General features: G+C 35.3%; 2 protein-coding genes and 1 long non-coding RNA gene across 3 annotated transcripts; all 3 read left to right on the top strand.

The window, feature by feature from the left end:
- Positions 1-115: 115 nt before the first annotated feature.
- LOC139874224 (uncharacterized) lies at positions 116-1,435 on the top strand. Its single transcript, XR_011767846.1, has 3 exons — positions 116-639; positions 802-898; positions 1,084-1,435. It is a non-coding gene; the product is annotated as an uncharacterized lncRNA (long non-coding RNA).
- Positions 1,436-4,798: 3,363 nt separating this feature from the next.
- LOC139904120 (phospholipase D beta 1-like) lies at positions 4,799-13,051 on the top strand. Its single transcript, XM_071886052.1, has 13 exons — positions 4,799-4,841; positions 4,996-5,073; positions 8,129-8,261; positions 8,362-9,325; positions 10,062-10,178; positions 10,268-10,462; positions 10,672-10,917; positions 11,064-11,132; positions 11,247-11,394; positions 11,487-11,635; positions 11,709-11,879; positions 12,450-12,647; positions 12,758-13,051. Exons 1-13 carry the CDS (start codon positions 4,799-4,801, stop codon positions 13,049-13,051), a joined length of 2,805 nt encoding a protein of 934 aa, XP_071742153.1.
- Positions 13,052-14,990: 1,939 nt separating this feature from the next.
- LOC139904111 (transcription factor TCP9-like) lies at positions 14,991-15,599 on the top strand. The gene has a single exon (XM_071886045.1). The coding sequence runs from the start codon at positions 14,991-14,993 to the stop codon at positions 15,597-15,599; it is 609 nt and encodes a 202-aa protein (XP_071742146.1).
- Positions 15,600-19,415: the final 3,816 nt, after the last annotated feature.

Genomic DNA, 19,415 nt, shown 5'->3' with positions numbered 1-19,415 from the left:
GCAGCAGCATATTACCCATCTACTATATACACAACAAAAGCTTTTGTTCCCATTGGTTCACGTCACCACTCCCCTCTCACAAACTTTACTGCTCACGTTTTTTTTCCCTATATATAATATATAATTAGGGAGACATCTCTGCACCCACCAATACCTTCTCCCTTAGGGCCTTACCTACAACCTCACCTCTTCAATCACGACCCTAATATCTTCTTCCCTACCTTTTTCTTTTCATTACCAAACCTAATTTCATCAGATTTTATGCATACTTCTTTCCTACCTTCAATGAGACATCGCAGAATCGCCAGGAACCCTAATTTTTTTATGGGTGAGTATGTCCTTCACCGGTGCCTTCTGCTACGACGATGTTTCCACCCCACCTTTCGAATCATCAATTACATCATCAGGTTTTTTAAATAATTTTTGCTGTAGTTTTCATCTTAGAAGATCTGATAGAGTTTGCCTTTTGTGTGAGGGTTTTGTCAATGGTATTATTTGGAGAATATCAAATGGAGCATGACCTAATCAAAATCATGTACAACTTGCTATCATACTTTACTTTTTATTTATAAAAAATTCCAATTTTTTTGCTTCTCGTGGTTTTTTTTTTCGTTTCAGGTATTGCAGCGATTCTTGATAGTAAGTTTTAACTTTTTCTCTGGATTATTATTTAGCTTTAGCGCCTCTGTTGTTTGCCATATATATATATATATATATATATATATATATATATATATATATATATATATATTTTGATGTAGTCTTTTGTTTATTCTGCTTTCATGACTTTCTTTGTTTCAGGTTTCAGAAAGGATTCTTCCAAATATGTACTACTTGCTTATAGAGCATTCTTACGAGATACATGACAAGCATATTGATGTCGAGCATCACCTCAAAGGTATGTCACTCTTTACCATTATGTTTTGTTCAAGTGGAAATGGGCTGGGTTAGTTTCGTCCACATAGTCCTATAAGCATTTTTACGAATGTTTTGAAGAGTTGGTTGTGATTACGTTAACATTATTAAACTACTTTACTTGATAAAATTCGTAACTAATCTTGATGATGTTTTTGATTGTAGTAGTTTGGTGAAGGAGAGAACTATGTGAAAGCAGTTTACAATTATTGTGATCTATGTTACTATCACGTCATGGCAATGCAACAACAACGGAAAAGAATGAATGAGAGCATTCGAGGCCAGAAATATCATAGCAACTACGAAGCCCACATTTGTTATCGTTAGTCAAATAAAGCAACCGAAACAACTACTGAGAGCAAATGTGTTGTGCATTTTTGCCTAAACCGTCGAATACTTTGGCGTGTAATTTAACTTTGTAATGAATAGCCATCGACGAAATGATGGTAACTTTTTGACTCTAGAATAATTTTCCATGTAAACTGAGTGTATAATGAATAGCTATCGAAATAATCACACACAATTCTTAGCAGTGAAGCGTGTGCCCTTTAATCTTGCTATAAACCATTTACCCATGAATCACTTGATTTGGAACTTGACGCATCTTATTCAAAATTCTCAAACGGTACTATGAAAGGGATGAAAGTCTAAATCACGTGGTCATTTCGTGTAGGGAAATTTACTATCTTTTTCTCAATGGTGCTTACATGTTTAGGAGGGTTTAAATAAAGTTGGCACAAGGTAAGTTAAAGATAGTCTGTCAAGATTAACTATTTTCTTTAGAGGTAATACTAAAACCTATGATCGGTAATAAACGGGTGACAAATCAAAATTTACTAGATAAGTGATTTTGAATTTTAGATGCATTGAACCTACTAAAAATTCCATCATATTTTTGTGTTCATATATTACAAAACCTTTTTTGCTTATATTCAGGAATGTCCATTAATGCGTTGTTTACTATCGATAGAGAACAATTTATGGTGACAGCCGAAAAGCCATTGAATTTTCATTTGACGGAATTCTAATATCTAAGAGGAAATAATTAATTTAATGGCTTTCTACCTCTATTAACATTAACAAATCAAAAATGCGAAAAGCTACAAATGGTATCAAAAAAAGAATGCTTCTTCATTTCATTGGATTAGGATCATATATGATACTATTTCGAGCTTTCTATATCACCGAAGAGATAGATGCGAATATGACCAAAAGCTTCTCTTTCAATTGTGTTCCACCATTTCAGTTATCAACCCAATCAAGCATAAATCTCAAATCAAAGAAAACAGGAATCACAATGTTGCACCAGATCCTAACCTTGCACCAGACCATAGCTGCCATGTCACAATTGAAAAAGATGTGATTTGAAAAGCACTCTGGTTAAAAAAAACCACATTAGAAAGAATATTCAACGTTCGTTTAGATAGATTCAATCAAGTAGGCAATCTATCCAATATAGCTCGCTAAATGAAAACGTTAACCTTCTATGGAACAACTTACACCAACCTATAAAGATGCAAGAGGAGCATCATCAGCGCAAGTTCTCACACTCATGACCGGAAAAAAAAATACCACTCGGGTCTAGCTTCTACCATCAAGCGTCGTTATCTGATCCCAAAGAAAACTGACCTAAATCAACCAATAGCAAATTAAGTGCAGTTGGGTGCCCAACTCATAATAAATTATACAGCTTTCGCTCTCTATACAATTCATTATAGGAAACTCGATCAGAAAAATAACTACAAACTAAACCTTCTTTTCAACTATTATGGTTCACATCTTTGTGTTTTTTGTTTTTTACAAGTTTTAACTTGCTTGCTTTATTATCAATGATTGGACATCACTACTGAAACTATTTTGATTTCTCGTCAATCTAACAAATACTCTATAAAATTTAATTATATTGACCATTCAATTTTGATTCGTCCCTAAAAAACCCCGCGAATTCGCAGGTCTTAAACTAGTTAGTTTATTAAAACAAATTATAATCGAGCTTTAACAATATTGTGGCATAAGTGTTGAAATTTCTCCTGAGTGTGAGAGCTTTGTTGATAAGCATTTGCGTAGAGCTTCTAATGATCATGAGGTAGAAAATTTAATTGAAGTGGCAGTCACTGGCAGATACACTTGGTTACGATATCAGTGGTTGTGATCTTGAGAAAATAATAGCTGGTGAAGGTATGAAATCGGATTCTCAACGAAGATGATTTTTTTTAAATAGTTGCGGGTCAAAGAAGATTGATAAGAGGCGGTTAATTAAGAATGTTTGTGTTCGAAATAACATTCTTTTCTTGGGTTTTTAAGAGCCGAAGATGCTTCGTCTTGAGATGCATGGTTTAAGATCGTTATGGGGTAATTATAATTTTGATTTCGCAGTAAGCCTTGCTAAAAGGTAGATCTAGAGGCTTAATTTCTATATGGGACTCTGCTACGTTTGTAAAAGAGCAATTATGGTGTGATGAATACTTTATTATTGTCTTTAATATTCTCGAATAATAATAATAATAACAATTTAAATAATAATGGTACATATATTACAACAAATTTGGCGTTTCGTTACACATATTTTTACACGTTTTAAAAAGTGTGAACTTTTTTATTAAGTTCTATACACTTATAAATATGTGTAATTGTATTACATTTATAACCGTAAATATCTCTCATAGTTTCACACATAAAATTGTAAAGATAAAAAGTTCACATTTATAGGCATTTACAATTATTAATATAATCACACTTAAGAGTGTTAATGCAATAAAATTTGTCGCACTAGATTTGTTCACGCCTCCTGATGTTGTAAAACCATACCTAAATTAAATGCACTAAACTAAATGGTTTTAACACACGGATCAGGCTACTAAACCCGATCAATGTAGTAAAGTATTTAGTAAGTTCAGTTTTGTCCACAGAGAGCAGTAGTCAGAATTCAAATTAACTAATAGTTGTACTAAGAAAAATAGTTGGATTGGATTTTAATTAAACTAAGATATGAAAATTAAATAAATAAAATTTAAACGGAGAAAGGTAGTGTTCACTTTAATGCTTGACAAATGACAAGGATTGTTCTTTTATAATTAAACATGTTATCAACCGGTTATAAGTAAATAGATCATATCAATCTCACAATATCAATATGGATATAAACATTTAAACTCAAGGGTTCCCAATAACGTATCCGTACGGTTACAAATTCCACGCGTACATATGGGAGCTGTATTCGTGCGGATGGATTCCATCTGTACGAATGCAGTTCAACAGATCTGGGTTTTCAAAAATCACTATTGCGAATCAAAACATGTTATAAACCCAAACCAATCCCTGAATAAGCATCCGATTAACCATTTATATATAGCAATTCAAACTAAAACATACGGATTCATGTTTAATCGAACCAACTGAATGTTTAGGGTTTTCAGAAAAAATTCATCAAAACTCGATAAATAATGCGTTAAAACTTACGTGGTATAGCTCAAATTGATCATGATGAAAATTTGTGCAAGATTCATATCAGCTCAAAAACCTAATTTCATTCAACTTTTCTAAATTCAAACCATTGCACATACGATGGGTATTTCTAAACCACATTTATATCACAAACTTAACAGCCCTCTAAATAAGAAGTGGACGACCAAACCAATTTTTTCCACCAAGTTCCACTTCTTCAACCAAATCAGCTAAGTACTCTTCTATAGATTTACTCAAGTTAAAGGCACGATCTCTGATTATGGCTAAAACTAATTATTTTAATTCTCCATTTATACGAAAACTACTTTCAAAAGATACACCGTATATCAAATCAAGGTGGAATTCAATGAGCATAAGTCAAATCAATAACACATACACATGGTATTCAAAATCATCTTCAAAATGATTTGACTTCACAATGACTTCTGTATACTTCTATGTGGGAATCGTTTTTCAAAGAGGTTTTTAAAAATATCAACTTTTTGTATTTGTAAAGTAGTTGTGCTTAATGTTTTATTGGAGATGACGAGAACTTTACTGAACTGATAACTAATAATCGATTAGTAAGGACTTAACTGAACGTTTATGTATATCTGTTATGTGATGTACTGATAGACGTGGCTAACGATTTCTTGGCATTAGACAATCACACTAAGAATAATGTACATTCTAAGAATCGGAAGTCATGGAAAGGTCTATAGCGTTTGAGGGTAGTCACCTAACTATCACTGAAACTGTATCTAGAGATAACTATTGAGGAACCTGATAGTCGGTTGAACGTAACCCCTACTATAACTTATAATCATTAGAAAAGGGTGGTGTTGCATATCCCCAAGCAAAATTCAAAATTTGCTCTGCCATTCAGTGTCAAAACTATGATGAGATATTCAGAGGATCATAAGTTGAGGGTTATCTGTCTGGATGGTGCACGCCACGTTGTCACGGGCCTTCATACTTGATAATCAAAATTGAACCCCCAAATTCAGAGAAAAATAGTTTATGTCGAAAAAAATAGTTTATGTCGAAGTAAGTGTCCCTTCTCGCTTAAAGTCAAAAATATGTTCTTTATTGCGGATCTTTCAAGTGTTTAAGGGAGAACACCTTTGAATGATTTGAGCACACACAACGAAGCATGTAGTCAATAAAGAAATGATGGAAGTTCCACTCATGATGATGTTCAAAATTAATGATTCAAAAAGACCTTGATATGCTGAATTATACAATGAAATATCCATAGAAAATCAAAGTCAATATGTTGGCGTATCAATGATTGAAAATTCCCGAAGTTTTAAATTTGAAGTATGCTTATTCATGAAGTATGCTTGCTCATAAAGAAATCAAATCATTCTTAGTGTGACGCCCCCGTGTTGGCTTCAATTGTTAATCACGATGTTCACATCGAACTATCAAGATTCTTGTTGTCTGCGATTAAGAATTATACCCATATAGGCTATAAGTTAGGAAGATACGCACCTAAATATAATCTAGATATGCACATCAGTGAAAGTTTAATCTTTTGATTCCATTTCCTACGATAACTTGAAATAAAGAAGTATTGGGCCTTGTGTTTTGGTTCTTGTGACGACTGGTCAACATGTATGTCTGCTCTAACTGTAGACCAATGCCTACGGTAAATAATGCGCCTATTCGGATAATCCAACATACTTTGAGATCTGCCGAGCCAACTGGATTGAGGATTATAAACCAATAGTAGAAGCCAAAGGCTGAAAGGATTATTCAAAATGCCGCGAGAACCTTCGTGTTCAATTAGATCGAAAGTACATGGAAGTGATAAGGGAAAGTTGCCAAATATCGGAATGAATTGGCTAACTAATACAACATGCGATCATAAGTGATGAAAGAGTCTAATATTAATGAACTCAACATGATCTCAAAAATCATCGCTCTATAATGTTCGAGTAACTAATGTCAATGTGATTTTCAAAGTGTTAAGGATGAGCATGTACATGTTTAATGAAGTGATATCAGTAAATCCAGCAGTAATTGAATGATAATGTATATACTGAATGTTTGAAAATGAACAAAGATGCTAAGTCTCTCGTGTCATTCCGATCCCTTAACATAAAAAAAAACCCAACTCTTTGTGTATATTTTTGTTTTCCTGTAATATATAAAATCCAAAAATATGTTTTACATTTCTTAGATAAAAAATCCAAAAATATTTTCTTTTTGTTTATGGCTTTGTACACATAATAGTGCAAAACCCGTTCTTCAGTGTTTTTCGCACAGACTGAATCGTTACTTCATCTACCTTCGAGGTTTTATGAAAAAAACATCATGCACTCACCAGGATCACTGGCTCCGATACCACTTTGTAGGATCGTTTAAACAGAATTAAACAATCGTATATTGCTATATCGAGTGCGGAATCCTCGATATAGTGTTTCGAATACACTTGATTAATTGATCTATTTACCTTAAGAATTGACTTGGAACGATTAGAATTCGATTAGGGTTTGCTAATGGACGACTAGAATTGGCTAAGAGGTGTTAGGGTTCGTAACCTTAACAATGAACCCGAAATCACCTATCTATCGAGTCTACAGATGTATCCAACGGATGTGTCCTTCATTCATACGAATATAACTTATCCGTGCTACAGTACTCTATCCGTACAGATGTTAACTCCTATCCGTACGGATGAACTATGATAGTATAACTTTGATTTCGTACGAAGTCTAAATAAACGAAGGCCTTACGTTTATGCAGTAACAGTACATTATACATACTAAACTCAATGAAATCATCTCAATAAATAAAATTGCAAACACCAACAATTAATTACTAACTCTGCCGGTCTATTAATTAATCTCTTCTAATAAACAAACAACATCAAACACTATAAGCCAAATAACCATTGTCATGGAGTAGGCTAATATTGTTTAAGTACAATATAATGCCTTTGCCTTTATTATACAAAAGTTATTCATACATTATCTTCGGTTTGGTCAAAATTCTTTCTTTTTGAGTTTGGTCCGGACCGGACCGATACTCAAAAATATGAAATTCTTTAAACCAAGAATCGGACAAAATAATCTCGGGTACAGTTTTAGGTCGGTTTCTTCTCAGTTTTCGATTCTACCCGAATCATGCACATCCCTTGTTCGAGGAGTTGTCAATGTTTCACTTCTAGTTTCACTAGTCAATTTCAAAATACTTATTATAGGTTAATAATCAATAATAATAATAATAATAAATTAATGCGCGTTTTGCTTAAATTTGAAAACCGTTGCGTTTGGTAGTAAAGGGATTTTTCTTTGAAAACAAATTTTAATATGTGTTTGTTCCAAAATTTTGACAGAAAATTTTTTGGTGAATATTTTGCGTTATAATCGCAATTATTTTCACATGGGTCCTTCTCTTCATTCCCTATTTTCTGATCTTGTTTCAAGCTGTGATCATCCCCTTAATCAACAAATTCCATATCAAAAGGTATTCATAATTTTCGTTCTTACATGGATTTATTGTTGTAAGTTTTCTAGATCATATTCTGTATTCAATAAGCTTAGGTTTTGCGTCATATATCTAAAGATATCCCATTTGAACAAAACTATAGATCTACGTGATCAATCCTATGATCATATGTTTATGTTTGTTTTATACATGTATGGCTAATCAATCCAATTAGTCATCTTCATATAATCCTAATCTTGTCGAACTTTCGTCCACTTCCATTCATCCATCCATCCATCCATCCATCCATCGCCATATCTATCTCACAATTCAGCTTCATATCATCCATATCCGTATCACAATTCAGCTTCATATCATCCATATCCGTATCCATATCCATATCACTCACTCCACAACACTAACAAACTTTCTTTTACTCGCACGAAAAATGGAAACTCAACCGAATAGTCATAGTGACAATCAAGAATGTGGTGTTAGTGGGACCACTAATCGCTCTTGTGAAGATGATCATTGTTCTACCTCGGATACTCAAAAACATCTACATAGCGTTTCGTATCCAAGTACATTCACGGGTGTACCTTCTTCAACACAAATTCTTGCTATCCAACAACACGGTTGTTTAGATTTAGCGAATCAACAGAATTACCAAATCGTACCATTTGGGACACCTAAAAAGGCGTTAAAAGTATTGCTCTTACATGGAAACCTTGATATTTGGGTTCACGAAGCGAAAAACCTTCCAAACATGGATGTGTTCCATAAAACAATAGATGTTTTTACCAAATTTCCCGGGAAACAAACTAGTGATCCGTACGTTTCTATTGTTATAACAAGCGCTGTAATTGGAAGAACTTACGTACTTTCGAATAGCACTAACCCCGTTTGGAACCAACATTTTAATGTACCCGTTGCGCATCATACAGCCGAAGTTCATTTTCTTGTTAAAGATAGGGACATTGTGGGGTCTCAACTTATAGGTGCGGTAGCAATCCCAGTTGAACATATATATTCGGGATCCAAAATCGAAGGATTTTTTCCACTTATTAACGCAAACGGGAGACCATGCAAAAACGGAGCTGGTTTATCGCTCACAATGCAATATATTCCAATGGCAAGATTGAGTTTTTATAACAATGGCGTAGGAGCGGGCCCCGAATATGTTGGTGTTCCCGGGACGTATTTTCCATTAAGGAAAGGCGGGAGGGTGACTTTGTATCAAGATGCGCACGTGCCTCATAAAAGTCTACCGGATTTCAAGTTAAGTGATGACATGGATTATGTTCATGGAACTTGTTGGATTGATATATTCGATGCGATTAGTAATGCACAACGTCTTGTTTATATTACTGGGTGGTCGGTTTGGGATAAAGTGAGATTGGTTCGTGACCAATCGAATGCACCATCGCAATCTTTAGGAGATCTTTTGAAATCTAAAGCACAAGATGGTGTTAGGGTTTTGCTTCTTGTTTGGGATGATCCTACTTCAAGAAACATCATGGGCTACAAAACGGTACGTTAATTTATTGTTTCTTGATAGTGTTAGTTTTGTTTTAACAACAACATCAACAACAATAAAATCCAATACCACATAAGTGGTGTATGAGGGAGGTGAGATGTAGTCAATCCTTCCCCTATCCGAGAATAAAGACAAGGCATTTCTCCACCTAGAGTGAAAACACTCTCAAAAGTAGAGAAAGTTATCCCTCTCTCTATTCAACGGATAGAGAGATTGCTTCCGAGTGGAACTCCGGCCAATAAGTAGGAAAAAAAGTTTTGAAAAAAAAATTATAAATAAAATAGAGACGCCATCAAAATGGTAATATCAAATTTTCATGGGTTTTAAATCTTGTCTTAAATTTAATTTAGGGTTTAAGAGTCAGTCAAGTCTCCAATAAATCGATATTTGTTGTCGACTCAATAACTAGAGCCCAGTGTCAGTTTCGTTTTAAGTATGTTGATAGTTTAAAGGCGGACGTTTTAGCTTGAAATGGGTCAAATATGTATAAATTAGTTCTGTGTTGAAATGGGTCAAACAGGTCGAAGGTTATCGAAATGTATTTTTAACACATAAAATTTCTGAAACAATATTAGTATTGAATTATAAGTAATAATAATACTTACCTACATAAATTTTATAACTTCTTGTGCATAAACTGTTATGGGACCCAACCCATTTTAACCCGTTTTGACCCATTTAGACATTCTCGTGTTCTTTGATTTGAATATTTCTGTATCTACATCTTCAGGATGGACTAATGGCAACGCATGATGAAGAGACTCGGCGTTTTTTCAAACACTCTTCGGTGCAAGTCTTGCTTTGTCCTCGTATGGCTGGAAAAAAACATAGTTGGGTCAAGAAAAAGGTACCTTACAAACCAACAAACAAGTAGGAACAAAATGATCAGTTTTATATTCTTCACATTTTTATTTTTATATTTATTTTTTTGTTAAGGAAGTTGGGACGATCTACACGCACCACCAGAAAACAGTTATTGTAGATGCTGATGCAGAGAATGGTAAACGAAAAATTGTATCTTTTGTTGGTGGACTTGATCTTTGCAACGGGCGATACGATAATCCACAACATCCGATATTTAAGACTTTAAATACATTTCATGCAGATGATTACCATAATCCAACTTTCACGGTAAATAAAAGTCAGTAGTAGAAGAATTTCAATATTCTAAGGATTTTTATGATTAGGGCTGTCATTAAGGTGCACAAAATGCTTGTATAAAAGAATAACCGTCAATCAAAAGTCAATAATAACAGTCTATAAGGGGGTCATTAGAAAAATATAATTTATTTTTTTTTTTTTATTTTTTTTAAACATGATCCTTATTATGATATTAACAGGGGAGTGTTTCTGGTTGTCCAAGAGAACCATGGCATGATTTGCATACTAAAATTGATGGGCCCGCAGCGTATGATATTATGACCAACTTTGAGGAACGATGGTTAAAGGCTTCGAAGCCTCGGGGTATAAAAAAACTTAAAGCGTCAATCGATGCTTTGCTAAAACTGGAGAAGTTTCCGGAACTTTTGGGTGCAGATGAGGGACCTTCCGTAAGTGAGGATGACCCTGAGGGGTGGCATGTACAGGTAAATAAAATAAAATATAAATTGTAGGTGGAAATCACGACCCATGTATCAATGAATGGCATATTGGAGTACTATGTCTTATCTCAAACGGGTCAAATTCAAAAGTCAACCACTTATGCAATAAAATTCTGATTTGTATGATGCAGATATTTCGTTCGATTGATTCAAACTCTGTTAAAGGCTTTCCAAAGGAACCGCGGGAAGCTACAGCGAAGGTGAGGAGATATAATCATTACTTTCATGAGTCAAGAGTTTTTTTTTTTATTGTAAAAAAAATATAAAACAATAATAACTTTTAATAGTGATTAACGATAAACTCGTTTGAACAGAATCTGATGTGCGGGAAGAACGTTCTGATCGACATGAGCATACATTCTGCATACGTAAAGGCCATTCGATCTGCACAACATTATATCTATATCGAAAATCAATACTTTATTGGATCTTCATACAATTGGAAGTCTTACAAAGAGTTGGGTAAGGGACATTTCTTCTATTTTTATAATAATTTTTAAGTGCTAAATAAATCTATACGAGCGTTAATATTTAATTATCTTTACCATTTTTAGGTGCCAACAATTTGATTCCAATGGAAATTGCACTTAAGATTGCTAGTAAAATTAGAGCAAACGAAAGGTTTGCAGTGTACATTGTCATACCCATGTGGCCAGAGGGTGTACCAACAGGTTCTGCAACTCAACGAATTCTGTTTTGGCAGGTATATTTCTTTGACTTTGACTTAAGAAAGTCAAGATCAGTTACTTATTGAGATGACACTTTGATTTCTGCAGAACAAAACAATGCAAATGATGTATCAAACTATATACAAGGCTTTGGTGGAGGTTGGTCTTGAGGAGGCATTTTCTACACAAGATTTTTTAAATTTCTTTTGTTTGGGGAACCGAGAGGCAATCGACACAAGTGATGCTTCACCTAACCATACTCCTGATAGTACTCCTCAGGTTAACCTTTTATCGACTATCACTACACTGTTATAAAAGCTTCTTAAAACCTTGAAATATCCTCATGTTACATTTAGAAATCCAATCCATAATGCGGAGAGGTGTCCAGATGAGCGGAAAAATGGGTCAGTTTTACTAGTTTTGAAACGAATAAACTTGTATTGTTGAGTTGAACTGCAAACACATTTCTTATTCTTTTATGTGTATGTATAAATATGTTAAAACTATAAATGCTATAATGATAATCTAAATCTTGGAAAAGAATATTTTACACAGTTTTAGTTTTACACATTAAAAGAAGACTTAGAGGGCTTTCAACCGGTTGGGCCCATTTGACAAATTCCCCTTCTAATACTGGAGTAATTTTTATTGACCCGTACAAGACAACCCGAATTGACCCACTCCTAACCAAGCGGACTGAAATTGCCACCTGTCATTACAGTCAAGGTTGTAAAAGTCGTTGGCTGGTCAAAGGGCTAGTTAGTCATTGACCAAACTTGACTTTGACTGTTTTTTGACTGACTTTCATTTGACATTGTGCACCATTGTTCATACTTTGATGTATTGTAGGGACTTGCACGTAAGAACCGACGATTTATGATCTATGTTCATTCAAAAGGCATGATAGTAGACGACGAGTATGTACTTATAGGTTCTGCAAACATAAATCAACGTTCTATGGAAGGAACTCGAGACACAGAAATTGCAATGGGTGCCTACCAACCTCATCATACTTGGGCCAAAAACCTCACCGATCCACGAGGACAGGTAAATCATACTTGTTAATTTACACTTCTAACCTTCAATATGCTCAAGATGCACAACTACTTTCTTAATTGTATTGAAATGTTTGTTTTGGTATTGATGATCAATTCAAGATTCATGGATATCGAATGTCTCTTTGGGCTGAGCATCTTGGCACCGTTCATGAGTGTTTTATGAAGCCAGAGTCAATTGAATGTGTAAGACAAGTTAGATCAATGGCTGAAGCTAACTGGAATCAATTTGCAGCTGATGAAATAACTGAAATGGAAGGTCATCTTATGAAATATCCGGTTGAAGTTGTTAGAAGTGGTAAAGTAAGATCACTTCCTGGATTCGAAAACTTCCCTGATGTAGGAGGTCAAATTGTCGGGTCGTTTCTTGGTATTCAAGAGAATTTGACTATTTGATACGTCGGTTTTGATCTTGTAAGGTTTAGGCTTCTTGAACCCCGGTTTTGATCAAGGTTTTATTTTGTTAAAGAATCAGTTTTTGTGTAGTTTTGTTTGTAACTTCTTTTTGCAGAATGTTGTTGCAAATAATTAAACTTTTTAAAGATGATATGTATATGTCTTGTTGGATGAACATCACATTAGACAACCTTTTTTAAGGTAAACCAATATATGGCAATGATTAATTGTTTTACTCTTTTAGCCTGTACGTCAATGACCTGAATACTTGATTCGAGGAGTGGTGACGTTGAAATTTAGTGTTCAATACAATAAGGCAAGAGGAAAGGTGACATTGAAGTTCAGTGTTCAACTCAAGGTTCAACATGAACTTCGAAACTGAAAAATGGATTATAGTGGCTTTAATCAAGTACGAAAAATTAGTCCCAACGCCGTGCCATTCATCCGTCATTGCCATGTGATAGGGATGGCACCGTTGGTATGGGCGTGTGATCAGGGGCGGACCTATGCAGGGGCAGAGGGGGGCGCCCGCCCCCAGTGGATTTGCAATGTTTAGTGCAAATTTTTTTGGTTTTTCGATTTTGCCTCTGGTGGAATTTTTTTTGTACCCCAAACCCTTCATATTTTGTCCCCAAAACATTTATATGTTGCCTCAAAACTTTCGTATTTTGCCCAAAAATCTTCAAATTTTGCTCAAAAAACTCTATATTTTGCCTCAAAACCTCCATGGCAAAAAAATCCCTACATTTTAAAAGAAAATTTCGCCCCCGGTGAAAAAAATTTCTGGGTCCGCCACTGCGTGTGATGCATCCGTCATCACCACGTCGTCCTTCCCTTCGTGCTTGTAAGCATATTTTACGACGAGTGTTATGAAATGCTAGGTAAAACTGGGTTGTACCATTTACTTCCCAATATATACTTTGGTATAATTAACTAAATGCTCGGTAAAACTGGGTTGTACCATCTACTTCTCAATATATACTTTGGTATAATTAACAAATACAGCAAGTCTAATTTTTTTAGGAAGAATGTGATGGATAAGAGTGCATTTGTTATTCATTTGTGATAGGAAGAAATGTTAATATAATGATGATGTGGCAGTTTGTGATTGTGAGGAAGTGTGTGGTAGTTGAAAGTGATCTAGACAAAATTGAGTGGGATGTCGATATAGAAATGGGTTGGGCGACAGAGCGATGCCACCACATACCCCCATTTTATGAGTGTCTTGCAAGGAAGAGAGTGTTAGAGGACCGAGCAAGGACGTCTTGATAATGGCGCGGAGACGGAGACCATGCCACTATAGACACCAGTTTCAAGTAATTTTGCAATTTCTTTTATTTGAAACCCGCATACTATCTAAATTAACATATATATCAAATATCACTTGGAAATGGAATACATCTATACATCTCTCATTCTCTAAGTGAATGAGTTAGAATTATTTAAAAGAGCTTGTGAGTCGATAATTCAACGAATTGGGTTAAAGTCAGAAATTTATGCATACCCATTAAAATTAATATTCATTTTTAGTGAGCCTCTTTCAATTGCTTGCCCACCAGACATAATATATTCTCGAACGTGGCCCTCTATTTGTCCTACGGTCCAACAATATAGAAACAAAGTTTTGGATACAATAATTTCATGTAGTTACTTTGGTTACGGAATATTATGATATAGGCAATAGGCAATATGAGGTTTGAGGAACATTGTTAATTCACTCCACATAATATCCTGTCCACTGCATATGGGCTAATTAAATGAGTGAAATTTGGTCTAGAGCCTTCTTGATTTTGTACACAACAGTGGTCCCACACTCCAACACCAAATCGGCCCCCTCGTTCACAATACAATACATTGAATTCATCAACCCATCAAAACACACACACACACACACACACAATCACACGCACTTTTTCCCATTCTCTTTCAATACCTCACCATGACGTCACCATCCGAGTTCCAGTTCATTCCTCTCAAAAAGGAACCTTTTTCAGATGAGCCACAACTTACGGCGCCCATAAAAATTGCCACGCCATCAAGAAGAGCATCCAATAAGGATAGACACACCAAAGTCGAAGGACGAGGAAGACGAATCCGAATGCCTGCCACGTGTGCTGCACGAATATTTCAGCTGACTAGAGAACTCGGTCATAAATCGGACGGTGAAACAATTCAATGGCTGTTACAACACGCTGAACCATCTATTGTTGCGGCAACAGGTACGGGTACTATTCCTGCTATCGCTATGTCGATTAACGGTACACTTAAAGTCCCGACCACATCTGCAACCGAACACAAAAGAAAACTCCCTAGAGATTTCGATATAAACCGAATCGAAACCAAGCCGAAAACCTTATTCGCACCGCTTGCACAATCTCAATCTTTGGTCCCGGTATGGGCTATACCTATTAACGGGACAACTGCGTTTTGGGCATTTCAACCGACACCCGTGTCGGTAATTACGTCAGCTTCGGCGACCACAAACGTTAATGAGAAGAAAGAGATTGATTTCATTGTGACAAATCATCGATCACCTTCTAGACAATAACTAGTCTGGTTATTAATTTTTATTTTTTTTTTACAATTGTGTAAAGGGATGATTCTCATACACTGTTTTTTGATCCTCACACACCAATTTCACACACCAATTGAACTCCTCCGGGGTAAAAGGGTGTGTGAGGATCAAAAAACAGTGTGTGAGAATCATCCCCTTTTGTGAAACAACAGAACGTGAGCACGTGAGTGAAGGAGTGGGGTCTACAAAGGTGGGCAGGCTTTGGTGTAGGGTGGGTCTACGGTGGGACCAAAGTGATGGTTGCTTAAGTGGGCCCTGAAGGTACAGGACCACTTTTGTTGGGCCGCTTGATTTGATACCGTCGCTTTATGTGGCCATTTAAAAGGGGCCCAGGTTACCGTGTTCCTGCGTAGTATACGGCAAGAAATTGGCCACGTGTCTGAATGGGGATGGATGTTATGACACTTGGTAGGGCTTGGCACGTGGATGTTTCTTATTTGTTATATTTTATTTTCTATTTTTTTTTCCGTAACTTTTTAATGGCCCATTGTTTAGATGAAAGGTAGCACGCGAGGTAGTATGGTGCTCCTCCACCCACCTTGTCTATCTGCTTCTTGTAATAACCACTTGTACCACCTGCAATATAGTATGTACTTTGGTCGAAATTTTAAGTTAACTTATTTCTTCTTTGTTTTTTGTCACTTCATGATGCGTACTAGTTTGCTTTCAATTTATCTACATTGTATGCACCACAATGTGAGAAAATCACTTGTAATTACCGATTTTAAATATTATGCTTGATGGAATTTTAATTTATAAGGATCTTAAAGTGTATAAATCACAAACTTAAAAAATAATGATGATATTGAGGAAGGTTTACAATTATGTGCGTCAAAGTGTATTGAAACAAATTTCGAGTAATTGCTAAAGAAGTGTGTTTAAAAATTTTTCTGAGTGATTTGCTAAAGAATACACATTAAATAAAATCAGGTAATGAGTTATCATCGTATAAATCAAGTAAACGGTTACATATAAACCGAGATTATAGCGTGATCACGGAAGTCTTTGATGGTTAGTTACGATCATACACATGGGGTGTGTTTGGCCGACAAGCTTATAAGAGCTTATGAAAACTTATAGGAGCTTGAACTTATGATTTTAATAATCTACAAGTATAAGCTCCAACTACTTACCAAACACTTACAAAAAATAATACACTCCAGCTTCAAAAGAAGCTCCAGCTCCAGTTTGAGTCATAAACTTCAGCTCCAGCTAATTTCGTCCAAACACAGCCATCGAGTTAATTATCTATAACATTTTGGGACCACATAGGTGTTGATGGCAACGATACTAGTTGATGGCAACGGAGACAGAAGCCAGGACCACCACAGAATATTGTCCGCTTTGGGAACAGCGAGCCACCAGCGGCTCAACTGCCCTCACGGGTTTAAAACGCGTCCTGTGAGGAAGAGGTATCAAGCCACATATATGGGCCTTTGTTTTTGCCTTTCCCAACCACACACACACAACCCACAAACATCAGTGTGGTAACCCCGGCTCTGATACCAGTTGATGGCAACGGAGACAGAAGCCAGGACCACCACAGAATATTGTCCGCTTTGGGAACAGCGAGCCACCAGCGACTCAACTGCCCTCACGGGTTTAAAACGCGTCATGTGAGAAAGAGGTATCAAGCTACGTATATGGACATTTGTTTTTGCCTCTCCAACCGATGTGGGAAAGGGGTGAAGGTCACCCCAGCAATAGGCTGCTTTGAAAGACTTGTAGTGCTAGCTTAAATTATTACTACTATGTTAGTTCGATCTTTGTTTTAATATAGCATATAAGTTTTTGAATACATATTATAATTACTGATTGACAAAATGTTCAAAATTTCACAGCGAATGAATTGTAATGGTGATAGTAAAAAAAATTGTTTCCAGTTGAAGGACCACAAATAAACTAGTACTCCCTCCGTCCCAGATTAATTGTCCCCAGACAAAAAACACACAGTTTTAGGAAATCCCACTAACTTTATTTCTCCACCAATGAAATATCTTCTCTCTCCAGATCCACTAATGAAATATCTCCTTTCCTTTCTATTTATGGAAGTAGACAATTAATTTGGGACATCCTAAAATGGAATACTAGACAATAATTTAGGGACGGAGGGAGTATAACATTCACCGAATATCACTTGGAAATGGAATATGTCAACTTTCTGCTACTTGGACCACTTTTTAAATCGGGACCACTTTCTGCTTTGGGAGGCTTGTAGCTGTTTTAACAAGTTATTAGTTTATAATTTTAATTTTAATTATTGATTGATGCAAAATGTTAACATGTTATACAACAAATGAAATGATAAAAGTAAATTTACTGTATCAAATTAAGTTAATTTTCAAGAAAAGTTTGGTTAGTAAAACTGTTACGTAACGCATATTAAATAAAACTATTGAACCTGTTTATATCCAGTTGGAATATAATGTAATACATCTTTTTAGGATTTTAGCAAAATATATATAACTTAAACATCGATTTGTCTAGTCTATGAAATAGCATACTTACAAAATGTGACCAAATTCATTTTAACATAACCGAAAACAAGATAACAACTTGTAACTCGTGCACTGCAAATTATACTACCTCTGTCTCATCTTAATACTCCAGTATTTCTTTTTAGGTTGCCCTAATTTAATAGTTCACTTCTATAAATAGATAAGAATAATAAGGTAGATTTCCTTTATGTCCTTAACTTTAGCATATAAGGCGAAAATATATGTAAAAAGGAAGGTAAATTTGTAAAGAAAAAGTAGATATAACAGTCATTTTTTCTTAAACTTCAGGTGTTGTTTGTTTTTCCCATTGAAGACCTTATTTTGTCTTATGTCTGCGGGCGGGCAGACGTTTTAATTGCAGACGGTTTGTTTTTTCGAAGACATAAGACAAAAAAAGATCTTCAAAGGTCTTCCAAATAGAAGCTCTAAAATATAGCTTCTCACTTTTGAAGACATTTTGTTAAGCTACTTTATAACTTTATCCCATTCTCTTTCCTTACTACTGCACCATATCTATTCTCTTCCAATTAATCTTTCCCAGCCTACCTACCCACTACCTCCGGCGATGGCATCACTTCCGGCACCGGCACCACCTTCGGGCACAACTTCCGATTGCACTACCTCTGGCCGCACTTAACTGCTATTTTTCTTTTGCACAGCTTTTTTGAATTATTATAAGATTATTTTTGACTTTGGTAATATTCTTTTGCATTCAGAAACTTTCCTTGCGTTTAATCTGAGTGGGGAATCAAATAGCCTTGTATTGTAGGATGAAACAAAAGTAAAAAGAAAAGCTCAAAGAGGGGTATGGCGATCTGATAAGAGTACAAAATGTACTTCTGAATTTCATTTTCATTCAGTTAAAGTTTGAGAATTTGGTCCCTATATATAAAAAGCAACCGGACATATTTGGATTGAAGTGGTGAAGAACACTTTCATCATTTTTAATAGAAGTTAGAAATACACTAGCAATTTGTGAATAAATGGTTACTACTATTTGTGAAAAGTAGTGACTAGCATTTGTGAAAATTTAGTGATAGAATACTGTTACTTTAAAAAATAGTTTTTAGATTAAGCATTTGTGAAAATTTGGAGATTAATACCGTTACACCGTTAAATTAACCTTATTTCATACTATTTCATAATATTCCAGTAATGTATTATTCATTAAAACATCAAAATTACATTAATTCATATTCAGATTGACTTTCGCAGATAAAAAAACAAACAGTCTTCTAGTTTAGGTTTGCAGACTTTAGGACCACATCTTCTTTGGCAGACATGGTTACAG

This window comes from Rutidosis leptorrhynchoides, chromosome 1, assembly GCF_046630445.1.
Source record: "Rutidosis leptorrhynchoides isolate AG116_Rl617_1_P2 chromosome 1, CSIRO_AGI_Rlap_v1, whole genome shotgun sequence".
NCBI classification, from domain to species: domain Eukaryota; kingdom Viridiplantae; phylum Streptophyta; class Magnoliopsida; order Asterales; family Asteraceae; genus Rutidosis; species Rutidosis leptorrhynchoides.
The sequence above is the reverse complement of the archived record's forward strand: the minus strand, read 5'-3'. Positions and strand labels throughout refer to the sequence as shown.